The 22308-nt window shown below is 41.2% G+C and overlaps 1 protein-coding gene across 1 annotated transcript; it reads right to left on the bottom strand.

The window, feature by feature from the left end:
- Positions 1-5951: 5951 nt before the first annotated feature.
- On the bottom strand, positions 5952-21144 carry dcaf5 (ddb1 and cul4 associated factor 5). Its single transcript, XM_068721879.1, has 9 exons — positions 20612-21144; positions 19207-19350; positions 18590-18626; positions 18332-18471; positions 16442-16571; positions 14575-14788; positions 11421-11487; positions 10430-10557; positions 5952-8308 (listed from the first exon to the last, which is right to left on the bottom strand). Exons 1-9 carry the CDS (start codon positions 20817-20819, stop codon positions 7022-7024), a joined length of 2355 nt encoding a protein of 784 aa, XP_068577980.1. The 5' UTR covers positions 20820-21144; the 3' UTR covers positions 5952-7021.
- Positions 21145-22308: the final 1164 nt, after the last annotated feature.

Raw genomic sequence — 22308 nt, 5'->3', positions numbered from 1 at the left:
GCCCCATCTAGAGCCAGTGTTTGGTTTGACCGTTATGGGCTACTGTAGAAAAATGGCGGCTGCACTGTGAGGACCAGCTCCATATGTCGGTATAAATGGCTCATTTTAAGGTAACGAAAACACGATTCTTATTTTCAGGAGATTATATTCCATTTCTGCTAGTAGATCCCTCAAAATGCTACACATTGTACCTTTAAGTATACTTTGCTGTAAATACTTTAAGTGAAATATTGAACTAGTACTTGTAACAGATTATTTTTACGTATTGGCGTTGCTATTTGTACTTCAATAAATGATGGAAGTACTTCCTCCACCACTGATTTCTATACTGTATATACAGGCCATTATTGAGCTCTTCACATCCTGTGTGAAATACAGCATTTGCACTGCACACGCTCACAACAGACTCCCAGTCATTCAGAAAAGAAAGGAGAGTCAACGAGGCTCCTGTAAACATGTGAAGGGAATGCCAGGTCTGTCTGCCTTGTAAGGTAAACCGACTCTCTCCGTCTGTCTGTCACACACACACACACATTCACAGTCTCTCTCACACTCACACACACACACACACACACACACACACACACACACACACACACACACACACACACACACACACACACACACACACACACACACACACACACACACACACAGAGAGAGAGCAGGAAAGACACACGGGATAGCCCCGGCAGTCAGGAGAAAGTGGAGCGCTCTTCCATATATGGACAAACTACCAAGGGTGAATGTTTGGGAAAGTGATGTCACGGACCGGGAGCCGACTGCCAGCTCACCGCCCGCCCAGGTCCCAACAGCAGCCTGGTGGTGGTGATGAAAGTCAGCCACAGAACAAAACCAAAAGTAGCTGACTGCAGCAGGTTCGTAATGGAGTCTGGAGATAATTATACTCTCTTTTTTTCTCTCCATTAGCTAATTAAGCAACAGTCATTTGAAAAACAAAGTGATTCAACTTTACATTTAAATTAAACTATTAGCTAAAAGATTATACAATGTTCATTATATGTGCCAATTAGTAGTTCCATTTCATTATTGTGTCTTTAAATAATGAATGATTTAATTAGCTTATAAATAGATTTGCAAAAAACATTGGAACCAAGAGTCTACAGCCATGCTAGCAGCTGTACTGGGATCATCCTCCCAGAGCATGTGTGTCTCTTGATATAAACTAACAATGTAAGTGATCGGTAAGGGTTCAAATCACAAAAGAACGAAGAGAGACGGACGATTAAAATGCATTTTGAAAGGTACAAATCTGTTGAATCACAGTGGAGATATCACTGAAGTCAAGAAAAGTCTTGCCTGCAAATTTGAGGGCATATTGAGAAGTATAATGTGTGATTTCAACATATCGACCCTGGGAAACATACATTGAACATTTGACCAGGGGGAAAAGAAACATGCTGAGAACATGAAACACTTTGAAAGGTCTCCTGAATGTGTCATACTGAGAGGATATTGAGCCGGGGAGCATAGGACCCTGGGAGTAGATACGCTCCTGCTGTACTCAGGCACAGTAGTGCTTGGAGTTAAATAGCAATGGTCACCATGTTAACCATCTCAGTTAAGTATGTTAGCATGCTAAAATTGGCTAATTAGCACTAAGCAGAGCACAACTGAGGTTTATGGGAATGTCATTAGTTTAGGTGTTTGGTCATAAAATAGTGCTGCAGGAATGAGTCCTGAAACCCGTAAATGAGTCAGCATTCGTTTTTTGTTAGATGCCTGACATGAGGTCTGTGGCTTAACAGATTTCAAGGTTTTGTTCTACGACATAAAATACGACAGTGAATATCCCACTTCTATCCCACGTTTTAGGGTATTAAACATGCAGCGCTGACCTGTGTGACCTGACCCGTTCCTCTTCACACAGCCAGCTACTCACAGCTCCAAACATATCTGCTTCAATTTCCAGGCTTTTTTTTTATATAAACTGATCGCATATTCTAAATGGTTACTTTCTCGCCTAAATAATTATTAGAACATAATAACAGCTTCTTTAAAAGTTAAAGTTTTTTGGCAAGTAAAGGATGACAAAGCTGGCGGTGCTAAGCAAAGTAATCACACACGGCCTTCTCAAACGGAAGTGAGAACACGAAATGACGCAATCGCCTTAGTTCAGGTAAGAAAAATAAGGTTAAAAGTATCATCTGTTGCTCTGATGAAGCTTTTTTAAATAACCCTGATGACATCAACACGTTTAAAACTGGGCTTGAACTCAGGATTTGACATCTGTAACTGACAGCTGGAGGTGTGGGCTTTGAAAGAATGGAGCATTTAGGAGGCAAGGGGAGCCAATAAAAGACACCATTGAGTTTATTTACATGTAGGACTCAGTGTTTTGGGGGCTTGACCATATAAGGGACTAAAAGTCAGGATTTCTCGGCCCCTGCTGCTTCAATCTTTTAAATCCGTCTGCGAGTTCCCAACTACATGGAAGCGCAACACTAAAATGTTGGAGTACCTCTTTAAGAGATCACAAGTTATTACAATTCATCCAGAAGGGAACGTGAAACTCTGTACCAAATTCCACAGCAATACATACAACAGTTCAGACGTTTCTCTGAAAACCCCAAATGTCAACCTGCATGCTGGTGGCGCCGGATGAAAACTCAGGGGGTCTCCAAAGTCAATGTGGACACCGTTTCGTGTTGTTGAGATACGTCAGTAACCAAGTGCCATATCGAGCCATGCCTCTAGCGTGGCTAAAAAAAGCTTTTAATTGTTACTTTTGTATTTAAATTGCTAATGAGTTTTTTTTTTCCATTCCGTCATTTAAACGCAGCCAGCACACCGCACTAAAAACTAAAAAGAGGTCCAACCCACGAAGCAGCAACAGGAGTTCTAATTGGCCAGCTGATAAGAGTCTCTTCCTCTCAACACTGCAAATGGTGGCTTATTTAACGCATCAATTAACTCATTATAATTAGCCACTGAAATGGGTATAATTATTCCGGTGGCACACTCCAGAGCCGCACAGTTTGGTTTGGGGAGACCGGAGTAATTTCTCCCCGGTCCAGCTCGTTGACGTCAACATAACACTATTCAGCAGAATCCCAGAATATCTTGTGAAGAGTCAGTGGTGCAAAGAAACTCAGGGCCTTCTTTCTGAGGCACACAGGTCATGTGAAGAGCCGGTACACTGGGCTCTGTCTGGGCTCTGGCAAGTTCCCAAGGTATTCCAGTCATGTAGGGAGGGGAATTCTTAAATAGCTGTCCTTGCTGTTAAAGCTAAACCATGTATGGAATACTGCAGAACAAACAGGATAATCCCATTGAGTCGTACATGTGTTTGGGTTTGTGGTCAAACAGCATCTGGGGCCAAAGGGAGCATACTGTAGGCACGGGATAAAGAATGTGAGGACTCAGTCTAAAAGGAGAGTTTTGCTTCTTTTTTTTTTTTTTTTGAATATGATGCAGCAGTGGGGGAGGGCTGGAGTCAAACACAGGATCTGACCTCAAGCCCCTGAAATCTGGAGTTCAAAACTGAAAGGGAAACGGGAAAATAATAAAAGTCAGTTAACAGGTCTACTACAGGTGCTACTGAATATGTAAAAAAAAGGTGTATAAAGCTTTTTGTGGCCACAGAGGAAAATGGCCTCAAGTGATGTCACTAACATAGCGGCTAACCGCTACTAGCATAACCCAGCTGAATCTGACAGAACTGTTGGTCGAGTTGCATTGTTGGTAATGTAGGCAATGGGTTTTGACAAAGAATATGTGGAATAAAAAAAGATGATATTTATGGTTCTGCCGGATTCTTTTTGATCATGTTTTTGTTAACTGTCCATTGTTAGTCTGCCAATGTTATAGGAGTGCAATGCTACATTTATTTTTGAAGTATTTCTATGCAACAAAAGATATTTATGACTAAATATGCACAAAAAGTCAAAGTTTTGAATTTAAAACTCATCACATTTTAATTTAAATATCGCTAAACCCTGATTGGTGCAGGGAAAAAACATGTCATCACCTTTTTTCAAATTGAGCCCGAACCACCACAAACAAGTGTGAAAAGCAAGGTCAAACACACAAATAGAGAAATCTCTCGTAACATAAAAGAACTCCTGTAACTTGGGCTGAAAATAGTGTGTTTGTGTAGGTTCACAACACTCGTACTAAGAAGCTGATTAATGAATGGGGTTTTTAGGGGCCTTTAAGAAACTGAAAAAAGTTAGGGTGTCTCCTCCCAAACAAATATGGTGCATTTGACTAAACCCACTAAACCCAGACTCGCTCTGGTGGAAGTCCTCAAGGTCTGTGGTAGTACTGGGCCCCTCCCAGTTGTGAATGTGACCTATCTAGGAGGGTGTTGCTGCAAAAGAGCACACAGAAGCAGTTAACCTTCCCTGAATAAATAAAGATAAAAAAGTCCATTGTAAGTTCACTAATGGGTTCTCTCCTAATGTAACCAGTGTGCTTTAACATTGTGGTTAATAGCAGTACAATATACTTAATTATTTCAGGTAATATGTAAAAAAACAAAAAACTCATACTTTTGATTGGCGTCACAGCTGTGAAACACTCACTCTCGTACACCTCTGCATGTGCAGCCTGTAATCAATCATTAAACCATATGCAGCCCAGCAGGCACACTCCAGTCAAAATGTAAACAAGTCCAAAGCATACAATATCGCTATTTGAATACTTGTCCCAGGGGAAGCATGGGGGTTAAATGAAGGGTGTCTACTTCCTGCAGATAAGTGACGGCCACACAGAGAAGTTCCAAGAAGTAGAGGAAATTATTTTGACAAGAGAGCAGTACAAACAACTCAATAACCCTCAACTGCATGTTTGCCTGCCCTCAGATTACCACTGCACCGGCAGCTCGTGAGGCCGTGAGGCCGTGTGGTCCGTTTTCTTTCTTTGTAATCTTTTCCGACAACCACTGGTATGCCCTCTGGTAGTGTGCTTTGTCTGGCAGAAGAGTGCCGTCGTTCAGGCCGTAGACTGGACACAACCAGCATCGCCGTTTCCTCAGACAGGGATGACATCATGCATTTTAATGGACAGTCATTACACAGTTGGGGAATTTGAGTGGGTGTTGGCCAGATTATCTGATGAACAGACACTCGTCCATTTATGGTTAGTCACCTGATGAGGTCAACATCCTGTCTTTTAGTATTTTAGGAATACTTATTTATTGTTTTGGTGTACTTTTATTTTGAAAATTTTCATGAGATTTAAAGTAAAAAAATCCCAAAAGTGGAACACCGACATCATGCTCTCTCTAATATTTATATGAATACAAAAATTGCATAGTATCTTATTAGACTCAATACATTTAAAATGGCTTTTTACTACTTTTAAGAGAGCAAAATAAATACATAAAGTATTTGTAATGTCACCACCAGAGCATTTAGACAAATATATTGCTGGATGATATTTACAGTATATAAAATACAGTATTTAAAATATAATTGATCAGTTGAAAATGTCCTTTTGTCATCTGATCATACTTTTCTGAGCATGTCTAAAATCTTGGCTACGTCCCTGGTGGACATAGTTGTAAATTTCACTGTTGCTGGCCATTACTGAAATTGATTTGAATTTTTCCTATATTTTTGTATCAGCTTTAGAGGTTGTCAAGTGCAAGAAGACTTTTGAAAATTATCTTTTAACAGAAAAACACAACAGGAAAAGTAACCAAAGCCAGAAGGAGTTACAGAAAATCCATCAAGAGTACCAGCTGAAACTGAAGGATTTTTCATAAAACAAAAGTTTATCGTCGACAGAACAAGGTCAATTTAGTGGTTGCTCTGCAGCTTTCGATCATATCGCATGATCTTCCTCAGCAGATGGAGTTTGCCCAGTTGTCATGTGATTGTAGATTCTCAAACTCCAAACATTTAGTATTCAATCACCACTGCGCAAAAAGATCATGTGACTCCAGAACGGCTTCTAAATGGACCTTGTGAGCTTGTTTTGTTACTTTAAATGCACTTTTTGCAGGGTGGCCAAACCCATAAACCACACATTTCCCCCCCAGAGATGGACATGAACTACTTGTGATATCTGAATCATCATTTTATTTCTCAGTTTGTTTTATTCGGAGTGGCAGACCGATAATAACTCGTGTAAACTCTTCTTTTAATGAAAGCAAAGACAGCTTTTAGTTCAGCCGATGAATTGCTCAAGGTCACGGCCGGCCGAACACATTTCTTTCGCAGGAGAATTGAAGCTGTGTTGCCATGGCAACTCTGTCAGACGTAGGTAGTGAAGTACCCAAAATCTGCAGTAAAATAACTCGTTTCAGAAATAGTCAATATTTCACCAATCAAAACTCCAGTGTGAATGAGCGAAGCCCCAGGAAGAAGTTGTGCTGTTGTTGCTGGAGAACAAATTATTCTTTAATTGCAAGAAAACAAAAGCGAGCGCCGGCTCGTAATGGTGCCCGGGGGGGGGGGGGGGGGGGGGGGGGGGGGGTGGATAACGAGACACTGAAAGCATCATTTCAATGCACAGCTTAAACAAATGGTAAGATTTCACACAGTCAATTCTTCAGACACCCTGAAGCAGTCTCAGTCTAAAATCACTTAAAAATAAAAAATAAGACAATCAGATTAACGCTCAGTGTGAAACCGTGAAAATTAAAATGCTGCAGAGCTTTTGTCCTCCAGAAGACCTTTTTGTTGTTGTTGTTGGAGGAGCTCAAAATCCCAAGTGGAGCTTTCTGCAACCAGAACATGAGAAAGAAACACGAACGCTGCATTAACATAAATCGTTATCAACAAGATTTCCATCTTTTATTGTCATCTTTGGTTTGACCAAAAGAGTGATGACATTGTCCGATTCATTTGTTTGGAAACAAAAAACTGACCTCACTTTCAGTTCCATCAGTCTTCTTGCTCATAAATCGGCACGAGTTCATATGACTGACATGTCACATGACTACAAGACGCAAAAATGAAAAGGCTGAGTTGTAAAAACCCATAAAAAACCCACTTCCTAAAGTATGTCTGTTAACAAATGATTTCTTTCCCAGGATGAGAAAGCAGTCTCATTATGTTTTTAACTTCTTTTCTGAGGGGGAGGAGCCTGACTCGCCCTCCTCTGATCCCACATGAGTCCGTTTCAGGCCTTTTTCTCTCTGCGGCCTGGTGTCTTCGGGTGTGACGCCAGTCTCTTCCTCCGATTCTGAGGACACATGGAGGTTCTCTCTGACGTAGGGTGCTACAGTCCGGTGTCGCCCGTTGACTCCGGGGCTGTGACGGTTCGGAGAGTTACTGTCTAACGCCACCGAGCTGCTACAAGCCTCGCCGCTATCAGAGCTGGCAGCAATCTCTTCAGTCCTACGTCCATCCAGGGACCGATGAGAGCCAGCAGGATGTCTTTCCAGCTCAGTCCTGTCACTCCCTTCCTCATTCTCTTGGCTCTCGGGGGACATGACCGGACTCAGACACACAAAGTCAGAAGGGCTGAGACATTTCTCCTCATCTCCGACGCCGCCAGCGCTGGGCTTGAGGGAGTTTTGTACCTCGCCTGACGAGGAGGAAGACAGGTCATCGATTGATATCGATGGGTAACTGCAGGAGTCCATGGCTGAAAACAGAGTCTGTACAGACTCGGGTCGATCCCCGGCTCTGGAGACGACGTGAATGCGCCGCCGCCTCACGACGTTGCGCCGCCTCACTGCGCTACGCCGCTCCTCGTCGTCGCTGCTGGAGCTGGAGGTGGACGTGGAGGAGCTGGATGCTCCGGCGGGAAGTGAAGGAGAGGAGGCGGGGCTGGACAGCGTGGAGTTGTCCCTGGGGCTCGGGGAGCGAGGCCGCGGCATGGGGTCGAGCCAAAACTCACTGGAGTCCGAGTCCTCGTTCACGAAGAAGCCCGACTGGTGCCGCTGAAGCCTGCTTCGTCTCCTCGGCCGCTCCTCCACCTCTGCTCCTGCTTGCCCTTCTCCTCCTGAGGCATCAGGTCCAGCCAGAGAGGAGGATGACGAGTTATCGGAGTCGCTGTGATGACCAGCAGCAGGGACGGCGACGGGGGGTGTTGGCGCGGGCCTCGTGGTGCGACGTCCCCGAGCGTGGAGCTGCATGATGGCCTCCTCGCTCAGGTCGCTGTCGGAGTCGGAGCTCCAGCCCTCGATCTCTCGACGCACCAGAGAGTCAAAGAAAGCCATCATGCGCGGGTCCTCCTGGATGGACTGGCTGACGTAGTCGTGGGACAGACCACTGCCGCTGTTGAGCACCAGGCTGATGTACTCCTCGTGGGTGTAGAGGCTGCGAGACTTGTCCTCCACTCGGCCCTCCAGGTCACCGAGACTCTCGGGCTGCTGGTAGGGACTCCACATCTGAGACGGATGGAGAAAAAAAATGACGGAATGAAGTTACAATGACAGAGGGAGAAGATGGAGACAAAGAAAGAAAAGAAAAAGGCAGATTTAGAATTGGACGGATGAAAAATGGATGGAGAAGAAGTGAAGAGGAGGAGCCCAGGTCAGTTTGACAGATTCTCCGTTATTGATATCCTCTTATTACAGAACACCTGGACCTGTATCACCTTTCACTCTGTCGAATGTACAACACAGGGCGATTGTGTTACTGTACAGACAAAGACGGAGCTGAATCTTTCTTACCCTTCTGCAAATGCTTTTGTGTGTACAGTTTCACCTTCTACTCCCGAGGATATTTACACCGTTAAAATTATGTAAATGAAGTAAGAAACTACATTTTCTGATAACATTAACCTCATAAAGGTCTCAGTCGGAGGAGTAAATTCAGAAGAATAAGAGAGCATTCAAGACACGTAGCCTTAGAATTCAACTAGAATTAAAAATGGAAAGTCCAGCAGTCATTAATCATGTTATCGTATGCAGAAACAACTATTGGATGCTTTTATTTGTAACAGCCTAATGAATCCGCCCCTTTTCTTCTGTTGTTAAGATGAGATAAACCAAAAGTCATCAACTTAATCACAATGCGCAGAAACTTCTTTCCTGTTTTGTAATTATTATTTTGCAATAAAGATACAGCTTTGTGATTAAAAACCTTGTAAAACCGTATACATGTATATATGATTCATGTTAATATGCTATTCCTGGTAGAGGTAACAGGTTTTGGGTTTTCCTAATCACACAGTAAAACAGTATTATTATTCTTGCACTCATTTTCAGCCACAGAACATAAAAACAACGAGTAAAGGATAACTCAACAACGTGTGTTCTGTTTCTATCAGCACAAGCAAAATAACTGACTGATAAAGTTTAACTGAGTCAGTCAAAAATCTGTGAGACGTTCAGCTGCTGCCTGGTTCATTCCTCCGGTCAGCACCAGGACAACACAGTGGCTCATAAAGACGAATAAGACGTAGACTACAGGAGAACAGCTGGTCTGTGTTCACAACATTAAAATCTTAATGTTGTGAGAAATGTTTTTCTCGTCAATGAAGTCAATAGATCAAAATAAACTGCTTTTTTTATTTTAAACTACAAAATAAAACTGATGTTTTATACAGCTTAGTCAATGTTAAGCTTTAGTGGCAGCTTCAGCAATAATACTTGATGTACTTATAATTTGATCCAGGCTACCAAGACTTTTAGTCTGGTCTGGTTTCTGTGGAACCATTCATATCTTCCCATGACCCAGTTTCTGAACACTGCCCAACGTCATCCGTTACAGACGACAGTCAATAATAGGGGGAAATCCATCGTTTTTCATTGCTCGCTCCAGCTCAGTCAGTGACTGTGTCGTGTCACTGGAGATCAATGTCTCACTTAAGGGCACGTCCAACCGAGGACAAAGACTCAAATATAGTCTGTCCACTAACGGAACTATTCCTCCAACCACTGCATCATCCTGACGCTGCAGTGGATTAAGGCTGGGCGATCATTTCCATTTTCATATCGTCGCCACCGCGGTGCCAAAGAAACATGAATAACATTTATAAAAGAATGTCTTCTCTATTCAAACAACAGCTCCCTTTTAAAGGGGCCACATCACGAAGAGCTCGGTTTGTTAGTGCTTGTGCACATACATTTGGGTGTCTGGAATGGCCACAAATTATAAAATAAGACAACCCAGTCAGTTTTTTTGTGGGCTGCCTCGATCATAAAACATGCGATTCAACAAGCCATTGAGATGTGGCTCTCCTTCCTATAATCACATGCAGGCTCATTAGAGTATACCGCCCACAGCTCGGGAACTACTTTCCCAAAAAGGGTCGCTGTATTTTTCTCACGAGCCAATCAGAGCAGACTGGGCTTTTTATTTCAGGAGGGGGTCTTAAAGAGACGGAGCGTTTGAGACAGAGTGTGAATACAGGTGTATATAGCGGCAATCGCACGGCTTCATCTTCAATGTAACATTATTATTATTAAAAGTGGTTGTTTATTAGAAGATTTAACTCTCCGTAACTGACCTTTATGTCCAAACCTTCTTTCATAAAAACACAGCAGAGACATTCCTTCACTAACCTTGATGACTTTCTCCACGCCGGAGGAGCAGATCATGTAGGTGTGAGGGTTGAAGCGAACCTGGTTCACTATGGAGCGGTGACCCTTCAGGACCATGAACGCCCCGTTTACCACTCGACCGGGGCCTCCTTGAAGGAAGAACGCCATGTGGGTTAGTTTGATGTGATGGAAGCAGACAAAACACATGAGCTCAGAGTCACAGAGATTCCACTCAAGTCAAGGATTCATTCAAACAAACAGCAGCCACGCAAAGAGGATTATTCAACCTGCTTCAGGAAAATACAGACCGTGAAATACGCCAGTAATGTAATCCTCATAATGTGCTATTAGTCTGACACCAAATAGGCCCAGTGCACATATTTTCAGTGTGAGTAACTCCGGGGAAAATAAAATCCATAAATGTGTCAGGTGGTGCAACAGAGCTAAAAACAGCCACATTCTTGGATTGTTGAATTTTTGGGATTTTCTTCCCAGAGTAATTAGATTTCAGGCCCATGTGGCACAAACACAAGAACCATTTGATGCAGTTTGATACGAATAAGAACTCATACAGAACTAAGACTACAGAAAAAACTAAAGGTTGATATCATATATCCGACAGTTACTCCGACCTGGAAAGTATATTCTGACCAAATGAAGGCTGTGGCTCAACAGAGACGTTCATCATTCTTACAGAGACTGGAGGTCAAGCAGCTTTGTTTTGTCTTCACTGACTGACGCCACTGAAAGCTTTAACCTTGCAGAAGTCACCAAAGCTTTGTCCTTAAAACAAGCTATTTGTAAGTTCTGTTTACAAACCCTGATTTCCTGATGAACAGTGTGAACTTAAAACAAACCAAAACACACAAAAGATGCAACAATCTGACAATGGGAACTAGATGATTCGATCTTTTGTCGTGTGGAGACGCAAACATCAAGGTAAGTCACGGCCCACACATCACAGTACATCCACATACATGTGTAGTCGGTGCAGACAGAACCAGTAACTCACCTGCTTCTGGGTCCTTTGGGATCTTCCACATGTAGAGGTTGAAGTCATCTGACCCAGACAAGATGTACTGAGAGGGGAGAACAGAGGGATGTTTAGAGATTTAAGTCTGCTCCATCGCTTATTACAAAACTCTCCGTCAGAGCAGAGGAAATCATATTGATATACACACACACCAACCCACTGAGGGAGACTAACCCTGGGGGGTCAATATATGGCACAAAACCACCAGATCGTATCGCCTCGTCTCATAATGTGGATCTTGACATCATGTGACGTTCTGACCCGAACACGGCTCCTGCTCCTCGTCTGAACTGTTATTAGACTTTGTAAACAGATGGTTCCACTTAAAGCTGTCGCTTAAGGTAAGTTTTGATGGGGGAAAGGTTATTCTACATACACAGCGTCTTAAAGCGACACGTAGGGAAGGAAGAATAGAACGTGACTTTTTTTTGCACTGATAGAAGCACCAGGTGGCTGCAGTGTCTGGCTGTACAAAGCTGTCTTGGCTGATATTACTACAGTACACTCTTAGAAAGAAGGCTTCCAAAAAGGTTCCTCCTGAAGGGCTGAGGTTCTAAGAGTAAGGGGTCCTTTAAGAAACCTTATCATCCAAATAACCCTGTTTGAATGAAAGACTTCTTCAAGGATTTGTGAAAGCATTAAAGCGTTAAACGATCCTCCCGGCCACATCCCCAAAAACTGTGATTGAGAACCCTGATAGTCCCGGTCCTTTAGGAGCCTCATGAGGAACCCTGGGTGGGTTCTAGATGAAACCCTTTGAATATTAAAGGGTTCTCTGTAAAACCCCCTGGGTGGGTTCTCGTTGGATCCACTAGAAGGTGGAATGGTTCTGGATGAAGAGGGCTCTAGGTGGAACCATGTCACCATAGAAGGGTTCTCTGTAGAACCTCTCACAGGGGGTTGTGGGTGGAATTAGGGCTGGACAATTTATCTCCAATATTATATCGAAATTGTGATATGAGACTAGATATCGTCTTAGATTTTGCAGATCATAATATTGTTATATGGCGTAAGTGTTTTCCTGATTTTTAATTTACAGTAAAATTATGTAATCTTCTGAATTTACCTTTTTTTTAGCCGTTTGATTAGTCATTATATCCACTACTGAGGATTATTTATCAAAAATCTCAGTGTAAATATTTTTGTGACAGCACCAATGGTCAAGGTATTTCATCAAACAACACCAAATATCTAATAATAATAATATAATCTATCTTTACGTTTATGTTATAACCACATCCAAAGCCTTTGCCCACCACAACAGGTACAGTCAGAGCTGTAGAAAGTCTGTTAAGTTGCAGTCGGTGTGTACGGTTACAGTCTTTCTTAAATACTAGCATTTGGCTGGATGTCGGTTAAACACAGGACTTCAAAAGCATCCACATACAAATATTTAGTTAGAGAACGTGAAGGACCAGAATGTTTTCTCTCTCCTTTCTTTCCTCCTCTATTTACAGTCATCTCTTTTCTTCTTTCATCAAGCACATTTAAATTTAATTGGAGTGTCTGTCAAGACTTATTTTACCATCTGGAGGCACAATGAATCATTTTCATTTGTTTTAAGGCCTTGTCGAGTACTGCTGTACTTCTGACACTGTCAAGTTTTGAATTATTTTTGTGCCGCATTTGTCTGCCAAGGATTGAAACAAATGTCTTCAATTTCCTTTCTGTAAACATTCGTCTGGTCTCGGTGGATTTAAACTTTTTCAGGGTCTTTTGTTGTTTTTTTTGTCTTTGTGATGAAAAAGCATACGATTGTTACTCATATGATCGTAGCTCCAGGGCACATGAGAACACTACACCTGTGTGCTTCGCCTCCGGTTCCCAGAGGACACGTCAAGCAGGAATGTTACACTCACAACTCCCTCCCTTTTACCGTTCCATCATTTCTGTGTGGTTAGCTGCCACCCTGCGCCTCTGCTTTCACATCGTTCAGAGAAAATCCTCTGCCGTCTGTGGTTCAGGCTCTATATGAGGAAGTTACGCTGCGAGAGCAACGGTGGGATAAAGCTCTTAGTTTAAACAAGCAAAATGATCTGGTCAAACCTTTTTATCACGGCCTTCAGGCCTCACATACTTCACATACTTAAATAATGTTATCGCACACGTCTGGTTTGATGTTGCTTCTCTGAAAAACAATACTTTCAAAGTGTGTTACACTGCTCTTTGATGGATCTGAGATCTGTCTCATTTCCATTCCTTCATTTTGTATTCCACATTAGCAAGTTTTATCGATTGTCTATCATTATCAAATCCCAAATGATCCCAATAACTACACCCCGAAGCTTCATCAGTGCTTACATCAGTAATCTTTGTCAAAAACAGGTTAAACTTTTGAAATATTATCAGTTAAAAATGCCTGGTTTTCATCTTTAAGTCAGACACAATTATATACCTACACATATGAAAGTACTTATTTTAATATTCATTAGTAATGTATATGCTGTTTGGGCTTTTAACATTTCACGTGTCTTGAGTGCTCGAGGGATACTACATCAGTAGTTCTTGTTTTAAAATAAGATATTGTAATTGTAAATGTTTTTACTACACTTAAAACACAAGAAATCACCATCTCCACTCATCACAGACCAATGGTCTTGCTCAAAAGCTTGGTGGGTAGATTCAAACCAGCAGCCTTCTCGTACAGTCGATTCTGTAACCTTTTAAACTACCTCCTTGTAGAGAGGGATCTGTTTTTTTTTTTTTAAGTCTTCCTGAGCTGCACTGACACCTGAGAACAATGTTAACATAATAAACATGGCTGCAGAGTGACGTCACGTCTGAGGAGGACTGCTGGCTGACTTCAGGGGCTTCTGGTGTTCCTCCAACACTGAAAAGTCCCAATTTCACAGAAGAAACTCACACAATCTATTTTTATTTCTATTGGTCGCACATGTTTCCAATCTCCTCCTTGTATTTTAAGCAACCACCAACGTCTGTTTGTTTTGATATATAAAACCCCTGAGAGCCACAGTGATCTTATATCATATGCAAGACTTTTATGGCTGCACATGAATATAAAATGGAAAATTATAGACATCTTTTCCTGCAAGTAGGGGGATGGTGTGTTTGAACTTTTACTTTATTAACCAAGTTCCTGTCCTCTGTACTAGTAGTCAGTGTGATGACCCACCTGATCTTTGTCCCCGGCGAAGCAGCAGCTCTTCATGGTGCAGGAGTTGAAGTAGCCCTGGTTGTCGAACTGGAAGCTGGGCAGGCGGGAGTGCAGCTCGTAGAGGACGGGCGGCAGGCGGCGACGCAGCGCCAGCAGCTGGGTGCCGGTGCTGTTGAAGCGAACGCTCATGGCGCTCTGCAGGGACATGCTGCCTCCGTAACGGAGCAATGAGCTGAGAGCAGAGAAGGAGAGAACATATTAGAGCTAAGACGTGTGTCTGCGACAATCCATCTTTATTTATTCTATCTGATGAAATCACAAAGCTAGACTTCAGAAGAGATGAGCAGCCCAACTCTAATACAGTCGACTTTGTTATTATATCCAAAATACCACAAAGGATTGTGAATTGAATTATTATAATGTGTTTTTGTATTCTTGGTAATTATTTATTTGATGTTTGAATTCCATGTTCATATTAGGAAACGTCTACATTGAGACTTTGTTACTACACTCACATTTCTAGTGGAAGAAAATAATAAACTTTGGAAAAAAGTAATTCTAAAGTTTGTTAGAGTGAGAAAAATAACATTAACGAACATATCACATGGCAAAAAAGATGAGCAATAGGTTTGAGATTTCCAAATGCTTCTTGAGAGAAGCTAAGTAGGATATTTACATTGTGAAGTGAAAGTGAAATATTATGATGGATGCTACTAAACCGTCAAAACCAGATGATCACATCTCCACCCTTTAAATGAACGACACAATTACTGAATATTTGAATACGAGTCAAAACGTTTAACCTGACTGGTCTTCTTAAGGGTTTTATCTTAATTTCTGTTCACTTTAAATATACAGTTGACACTTTAACAACTTATTTTATCATACTCCTAGTTTGATTGTTTATTCTATTGAAAATTTTCGTATTTTTAAATGATGTCTTATACTATTGCACCGTGTTTATTGTTATGCCAAAAAACACTTCAGTGTAGCCCTCCCCTCCCTCCTCCCACTTGTTTGTCCTTGTTTTTCTGTCATGGAAAATCTATAATAAAATCCAAATGAACAAAAGAAAAAGGAAAAAAATAACGTAGTAAGTTGAGGGACTTTCTAAGTAGTAACTGTAAACATGTCCACACGGCAGAGAGGCAGAGCCAACAGTGGAGGAAGAGAAATGACTCAGTGCTCACTTTTACTGGACGCGCCGTCATTTGTGGACCAGTAACCAAAACCTAACCACGCCTGAGTATGTGTCAACACACACTCAGCCCAAGTGTTTTCTCACTCACTTTACTGGTAAAAACATTTGTTTTTTGCAGGGAGACTGTTGTGTAGTTGGCAGAGGACCAGTGGAGATTAGTTTAACAGTGAAACAACAGCGTCCCCTGGTGGACGTGAGCAGGACAAACGTGCATCACAAGAGAAGACGAGGACTTCAAACCGATTTGTTTCCTTAAAACAATTCATAGACTGACTGTTTATAATCACAACACATTTGAAATGACCATTAAAATATACAGAAAAATGGATAAAATGCAGTCTTGATCACACAAAGTTAATAACAATGTGCCTGAATTCACAAAAAAAAAATTTTTTTGCCACTTCCAAAACTACTAAAGTGAAGAGATCTTCAATTTATTTGACTTCACAATTATTTCAGTCTATTTTACTTCATACTAAGTAAATGCTTTTACTGCTTGATTAACTCTAATGATTATTGTTTTTATTAACTCCTCTGTGCATCATTTCCATTCTTGTAATAATTCTCAGTGATGCTGCAATCAAAGCTAATTTCCCCACAGGGAACCACAACATTGAAGCATCTCTTTAAAACTGGGTCAAGAGATAGAAACTTTAGAAGGTGGGAGGAAAATAAATGTCTTACCTGCGTGGCTTGCGAATATCCCATAATCCCACTCCCTCCTTGGAGTTGGCTGTGGCGATCAGACGGGGCTCCACAGGGTTAAACATCACACTGTGGAAGGCCGAGGGGTAGCTGGCCAGGCAGAACGGCTCTACGGGAAGAGATGAGGGTTTGATGAATTATCATTATCATCATTTTTCAGCTACACAAGAAGCACGGCTCTAAGGATGTCGGCACTGACTCACTTTGAGTCCAGACTGAAATATGTGAACATCGTGGCAGAAGCTTATTTTTACTGACATTCATGGAGTCCAGATGATGCTTCCTAACTTTGGGGATCCCGTGACATTTCATCCGTCATCCAATGACAGAATTTGTGACATTCTTATCAGCCTCAGCTGTGCTGGGCTTTGTTTTTGGTGCTAATTAGCAAATGTTAAGTTTGCAAACACACCAAACCGCGATGATGAACATGATGACCATAACCACACATGCCAACTCAAAAGTGCAACCTCACAGAGCTGCTAGCATGGACGCTTGGTCTTGTTTATCTTTGCGAGTGCCGTAACAGAGCGACAGGAAAAGCCTGCTGGCTCACATGGAATACTGATTACTGCTGAATGTATTATTAGGCCAACTCGGTCACAAGGACGGCTTCAAAAATAGAAGGATGTGGACGTCATGCAAGATGATCCACTGCATTTTAGAAATTTATCAACAGGTCTCACTAAGTCCCATCATGAGGCACTTTGCAGCCTTTTCAGTCCAACAGTGTCCCTTAAAATACACCCTGTGACTGCATATGAGGAGCATATTAACAACCAGACAACATCGGAAAAGACACGCTTTAGATCAGTGATTTTATAAGAAAGGTCTGTGGCTCTCTGATACGGGGTCCATAATATAATTTGCAATAAATTATAAAATGATGCTGCATCGTTAAAAAGTGCAAATCTACAGATGGGTGCCAAATGCACCAATAAAACAAGCATATTGTGTCCATTACTCACAGCCACGTTAGCTTTAGAAACTCTGGTATGATTGTGATTAACAGCAATAAGTTCTTTGTTTTCAAGATAAAGCACGAACTAAAAGTCAGTTTTAGACTGGGAAGTTTAAACATAACATCTGGATTTATTAAAACAATGGCAGTCTTGCCACGGTTCATTTTTCTGAAAGCTTTTAAGATCAATTACTTGAAATGTAAGTTAGAAGTGCTGTCAAGTTGAGTCCAGATGCATTTTGAGTAAAATCATCAGGTTTATAAGTGGCATTAACATTCAATAACATTACAAACTTCCCCACTATGGGACTAATAAAGGATTATCTCATTTTATCTTAACATGAATCACATTTCTGTTATCACTTTGAAACAGGCAAAAGCATTTAGGTTGGAAAGTTTTAGAAAACAAATGGCAAACCAACGACATCCAAGTGCGCAAACAGCAGTAAGCATAGCTTAATCAGTGTTAGGACTATACGGAGGTCTTTTGCAAAAACAATCTCCCTGTAAGGAGACAAAAAGTTTGAGAACCCTTTAACTGTGTTTGTGTATTTTACCATCACTAAGACCCAGAGAGGTTCATTTTCATGCAATTAAGTTATATTTACACACTGATCCACATTGTTTTTATCGATCCGGTTCATTTATCCTCAAGTGCAGGAAATTTAGGAGGCTGAGGCAACGCAATGGTTCTACACAACCACTTCTGAATTCATTGTAAGCCTCACATAACGGCAGCATATATTTTCAGACTGTGGAAGTCATATCCAAGGAGCTATCGGACCTATCTTTTGCAAAAGGGCTTTAATTCTACATGCCTGGTAGCCTTAAGCATTAACGTGAAACATAGCATCACGATATAAAATGATTATTATTGTCACGGGATCACACACGCCTCCTCCACTTACCTGTGCTCGGCGGCTCGCGAGTGTCCCAGATCAGAACTCGTCCGTCGTCGGAGGAGCTGGCGAACACGTTGTCGTTGACCGGACTGACGGACAGACTGTACACGGCGTCGATGTGCAGGAACACGTTCAGAGTCTCCCTTCTGTAGGGACAACAGTCATCCAAATGTAAACACAAATACAATATATAATGGCTGAGTGAGTGTATCAAAATTGTTTTGATGCCACAGTAATGGGGATCATCTGTGTTATTTTACTCACCTCTCCACATCGTGAAGAATCACCTGCTCATCGTTTCCTAACAATAAAACAGATTGTGGATTACAAAGTGAAGGTAAAGAAAAATGCTCTGTTGAGATACAGAACTAGTTTAAATGCTGTTGGTTAATTATCTATCAACCAAATCTTTATATACCGTTATCATGTTCTTTCCTTTTGAATTATTTGCATGGCTGATTGACAGTGAGCAGCATCATGACTCCAATACAGAATAACGTCGCAATTCAAGCATGTATTCAAAATGTAGATTTTCCCAATGAACCACATTAACGTGCAATAAAGTATCTACAACATTTCTGCAAGAACTTAAATGCATATAAAAGTAGCCATTTTACATTTTCACCTGATAAAATCTTTTCTGATGATGTAAAAAAATAATAACTTTTCTTTATGGTCTCATTTTTATTGATATGTATTTTTTTATTGAACTCCTTGATTATTAATTCTAAGTGAATTCACTTTGTAGCATCAAAGTTTTCTCATTTTATGTCAGAGCTGCCTTTTACCTACAAGCCACTAAAACACCTGCGCAGGTCAAGGGACGAGGATGAGGAATAAACCGTGTTGTTGTTGTGCAAGTTGTATTTTGTTGCTCTTACCACCAGAGAAGACCTTTTTGTTGGTGCTGTCAAAGGCCAGGCAGAAGATGTTGGACAGGTGCTCGCCCTTCAGTTTCAAAGGCTTGGACCGAGCATGGATGGCTTGTTCCATGTGCCACAGGAGCACCCGGCGGTCATCTCCTCCTGAAGACGAGACAGATCGACAACACCGACTTACAAACATGCAAAATATAGTCTAGAGCGGCTCTTTCCATACGTTTTGACTAACGACGCCGTCAAGGATTGATGGGCTTTGACTTGCAAGCAGTTCAACACGACTGATGCTCACGTCTCATATTGGTTTATTTTAATCTTTATCACTTAGTGGATAAACAGAAAATTAAACAGCAACAATTTTGATTTATAGTTTAAGTCATCTTCAAACAAAAGCTGGAACCATTCTCTTGTTCCAGCTTCTCTAATTTGTTGGGTTTCTTTTATTTAATAAGATTATAAACCAACGGTGGAAAGTAACAGTACATTTACTCAAGAACAAGTACAATTTTGAGGAAGTTGTATTTTACTTGAGTATATTTCCATTTACTCTACTTTAATGTAATATACAATTTTTTTTTCTGAAAATGGCCATTCTGCATAATGAATAATGTTACGTTTGGTTCTTTAAGTATACTTTGATGGTAATACTTGTGTATTTTTGCTTAAGTAACATTTTGAATGCATGATTTTCTGTATTTCTACATTGTGAAATTTGCTACTTAGGACTTCTTTTAAAACTGCTATAAACTTAATATCTTTTAGAGATATTTGTTGAAGAAAACAAGACATTTGAAGGCATCACCTGGGAAATGATGGATATTTCATAGACTAAATGATAGTTGATTAATAAACAATTGCTTAATCTGCATTAGTTAGTTGCAGCCCACATTAATAGTTTGCAGATAAGATATAGTGTATTTATCTTTCAGTCATCACAGTGTCAGATCTGATGAGGTACATCTAAACTGGTTCACCTACCAGGTCAGATAGAAATAAAAAAAAAATAGTAATTACATTTATAAAGTTATCTGCAGCTCTAAAGGTGCAAAGTCAGACAAAACACGGCAAGCCTCAGGTTGTCATACTAGGCCAGATGATGGATTTTAATCCTCCCAGGACATAACGTTAAATAGCTTAGTGGTTTCAGGAACTGGCAGCCATGATAAGACCCATCAGGGGGGGGAAATGTGCACTTGAGCAGCCACAGTGATGAGCCTCTGGACTGACATGTGGGACTGGTCCGGGTCTGCTTTTTTTGACGTTAGCAAGCTAGCAAGAAAGGCTAGGCTAACTTAGCTAGCCCACAGGGGGTTTCAGCTGACTGCCTGGCTAAGTTAGCGTTAGCATGCTAACACATTATAACAGTCTCAGCCATAAGGAGGGTGGAAAGAGGGATTTGTCAACTTACCGGACACGAGCCATTCCCCGCCGTTGTTGGAGAACTCAATGGCGTTGACACAGCCGAAGTGACCGAGCATGTCCTTCTTGTAGAGGCTGGTGCAGCCGGCCATCCTGCGTCTCTGGAATTCCTCCTTCAAGAGCGGCTGCCCGGTCAGCTCTCTGCGGGACAGAAAGCCCACCGAGGAGCGCATACCGCAGCCCTGCAGCTCCTTCATTGTCACCGTGCAACAACAACAAACACCACAAATATATACGTCTCTGCTCTTTGTTTTCACCGCTGCACCCTCGACATCTCGTCGTCTTGTTGTCGGGTCGATGTGGCGCACGGCTGTTCTTGCTCTGTGTTTGGGGCTACATTATGGTGGAAACCCCGCAGATGTCGACGTTGTTTTGTACCTCCTCTCTGTCTTCTCGACAGTCCCAGCAGCCGCTTCCTGCTCCGGTGGAGGAGCGCTCTCTCTCTCTCTCTCTCTCTCTCTCTCTCTCTCTCTCTCTCTCTCTCTCTCTCTCTCTCTCTCTCTCTCTCTCTCTCTCTCCCTCTCCCTCTCCCTCTCCCTCTCTCTCCACCTCCACCTCCACCAGTCACAGCCTAATGACACACAGTAAATACTCACTAGCCTATACCTATTGTAAGTAAAAGTACTGCTTTAAAAAAAGTTACCTAACTATCTTACTATCAGGAAAATGAACTTAAACTATTAAAAGTTACTATTTTATATAATGTCATTAGATTATTATTATTACTCTTGCATTCATGTAGAAACAGGGTTTTTCTGTTTTTAAACTAGTTTGTACAGGACATCAACTCATGATTATTCTCACTATGGATTAATCTGATGATTATTTTCTCCACTAACAAATTGATTGTTTATTTTTTTTTTTTTAAATCTGAAAATAGTGAGAAATGCCGTCACAATCACCCCTTAACCCAAAGTGACACATTGTTTGTTTTGTCCAACTAATAGTACAGAACATATTAAATTAAATAAGCAAATCTTCACAATTGTAAAGCTGGAACCATGTAATGTTTTTGCATGAAAATGTACTTATAAAACAAGTTCCCAAATAAATTTATTTTCAGTCAATTAACTTATCGTTTCAGCATTACTTGTATAAACTAGGTTGTGTAGTTTCATTTATATCATAATAAGTATGTTTTAACTTGTAACTACTGAAATCATAGATGTTCAAATATTATTTTTAGCACTTTAGGCTTTGTGTCTTGAAAGCTGAAGTTCAAAGTTAATTATTGGCCTTATAAACAGTAGTTGGGTCCATTTAGTAGCTGTTCTGTTGGTGAAGATCATGGGATATGACTGACAGCTCAGGACCTTGTGGTGAGATTGTCTTCTCTTTGAACCTCAGGAAATAACATTGTTTTTAAAGACAGCCTACTTTTGTATTGGTTTTCATGCTTGTGTTGCCTTCACTGACCTTTAAATTTACATGTAAACACGGGTGGAAAGAAAAGTGCATTTTAGTGTGTATAGTAGTTTTATTACTCCAAGTTTTGGGGTTACAGTGGTAGTCTTTAGGGGACTTTCAGTTTCAACAAGCCTTTCTCTGAGACAACATGAAAAAACAGAAACATCTAAAACATTTTAAACAAATGTCTGCTCAACACGAATGGGCTGTAGTCGTCTTGTAATTGATTCAAACCCACGTTTGAGAGCCAACTGTGATTTTTCCCTCCCTCCAGTTAAC

The sequence above is a fragment of the Cebidichthys violaceus genome, unplaced genomic scaffold, assembly GCF_023349555.1.
Source record: "Cebidichthys violaceus isolate CVI_PGR_0920_01 unplaced genomic scaffold, fCebVio1.0.p SCAF_28, whole genome shotgun sequence".
In the NCBI taxonomy this organism is placed as follows: Eukaryota; Metazoa; Chordata; class Actinopteri; order Perciformes; family Stichaeidae; genus Cebidichthys; species Cebidichthys violaceus.
The sequence above is the reverse complement of the archived record's forward strand: the minus strand, read 5'-3'. Positions and strand labels throughout refer to the sequence as shown.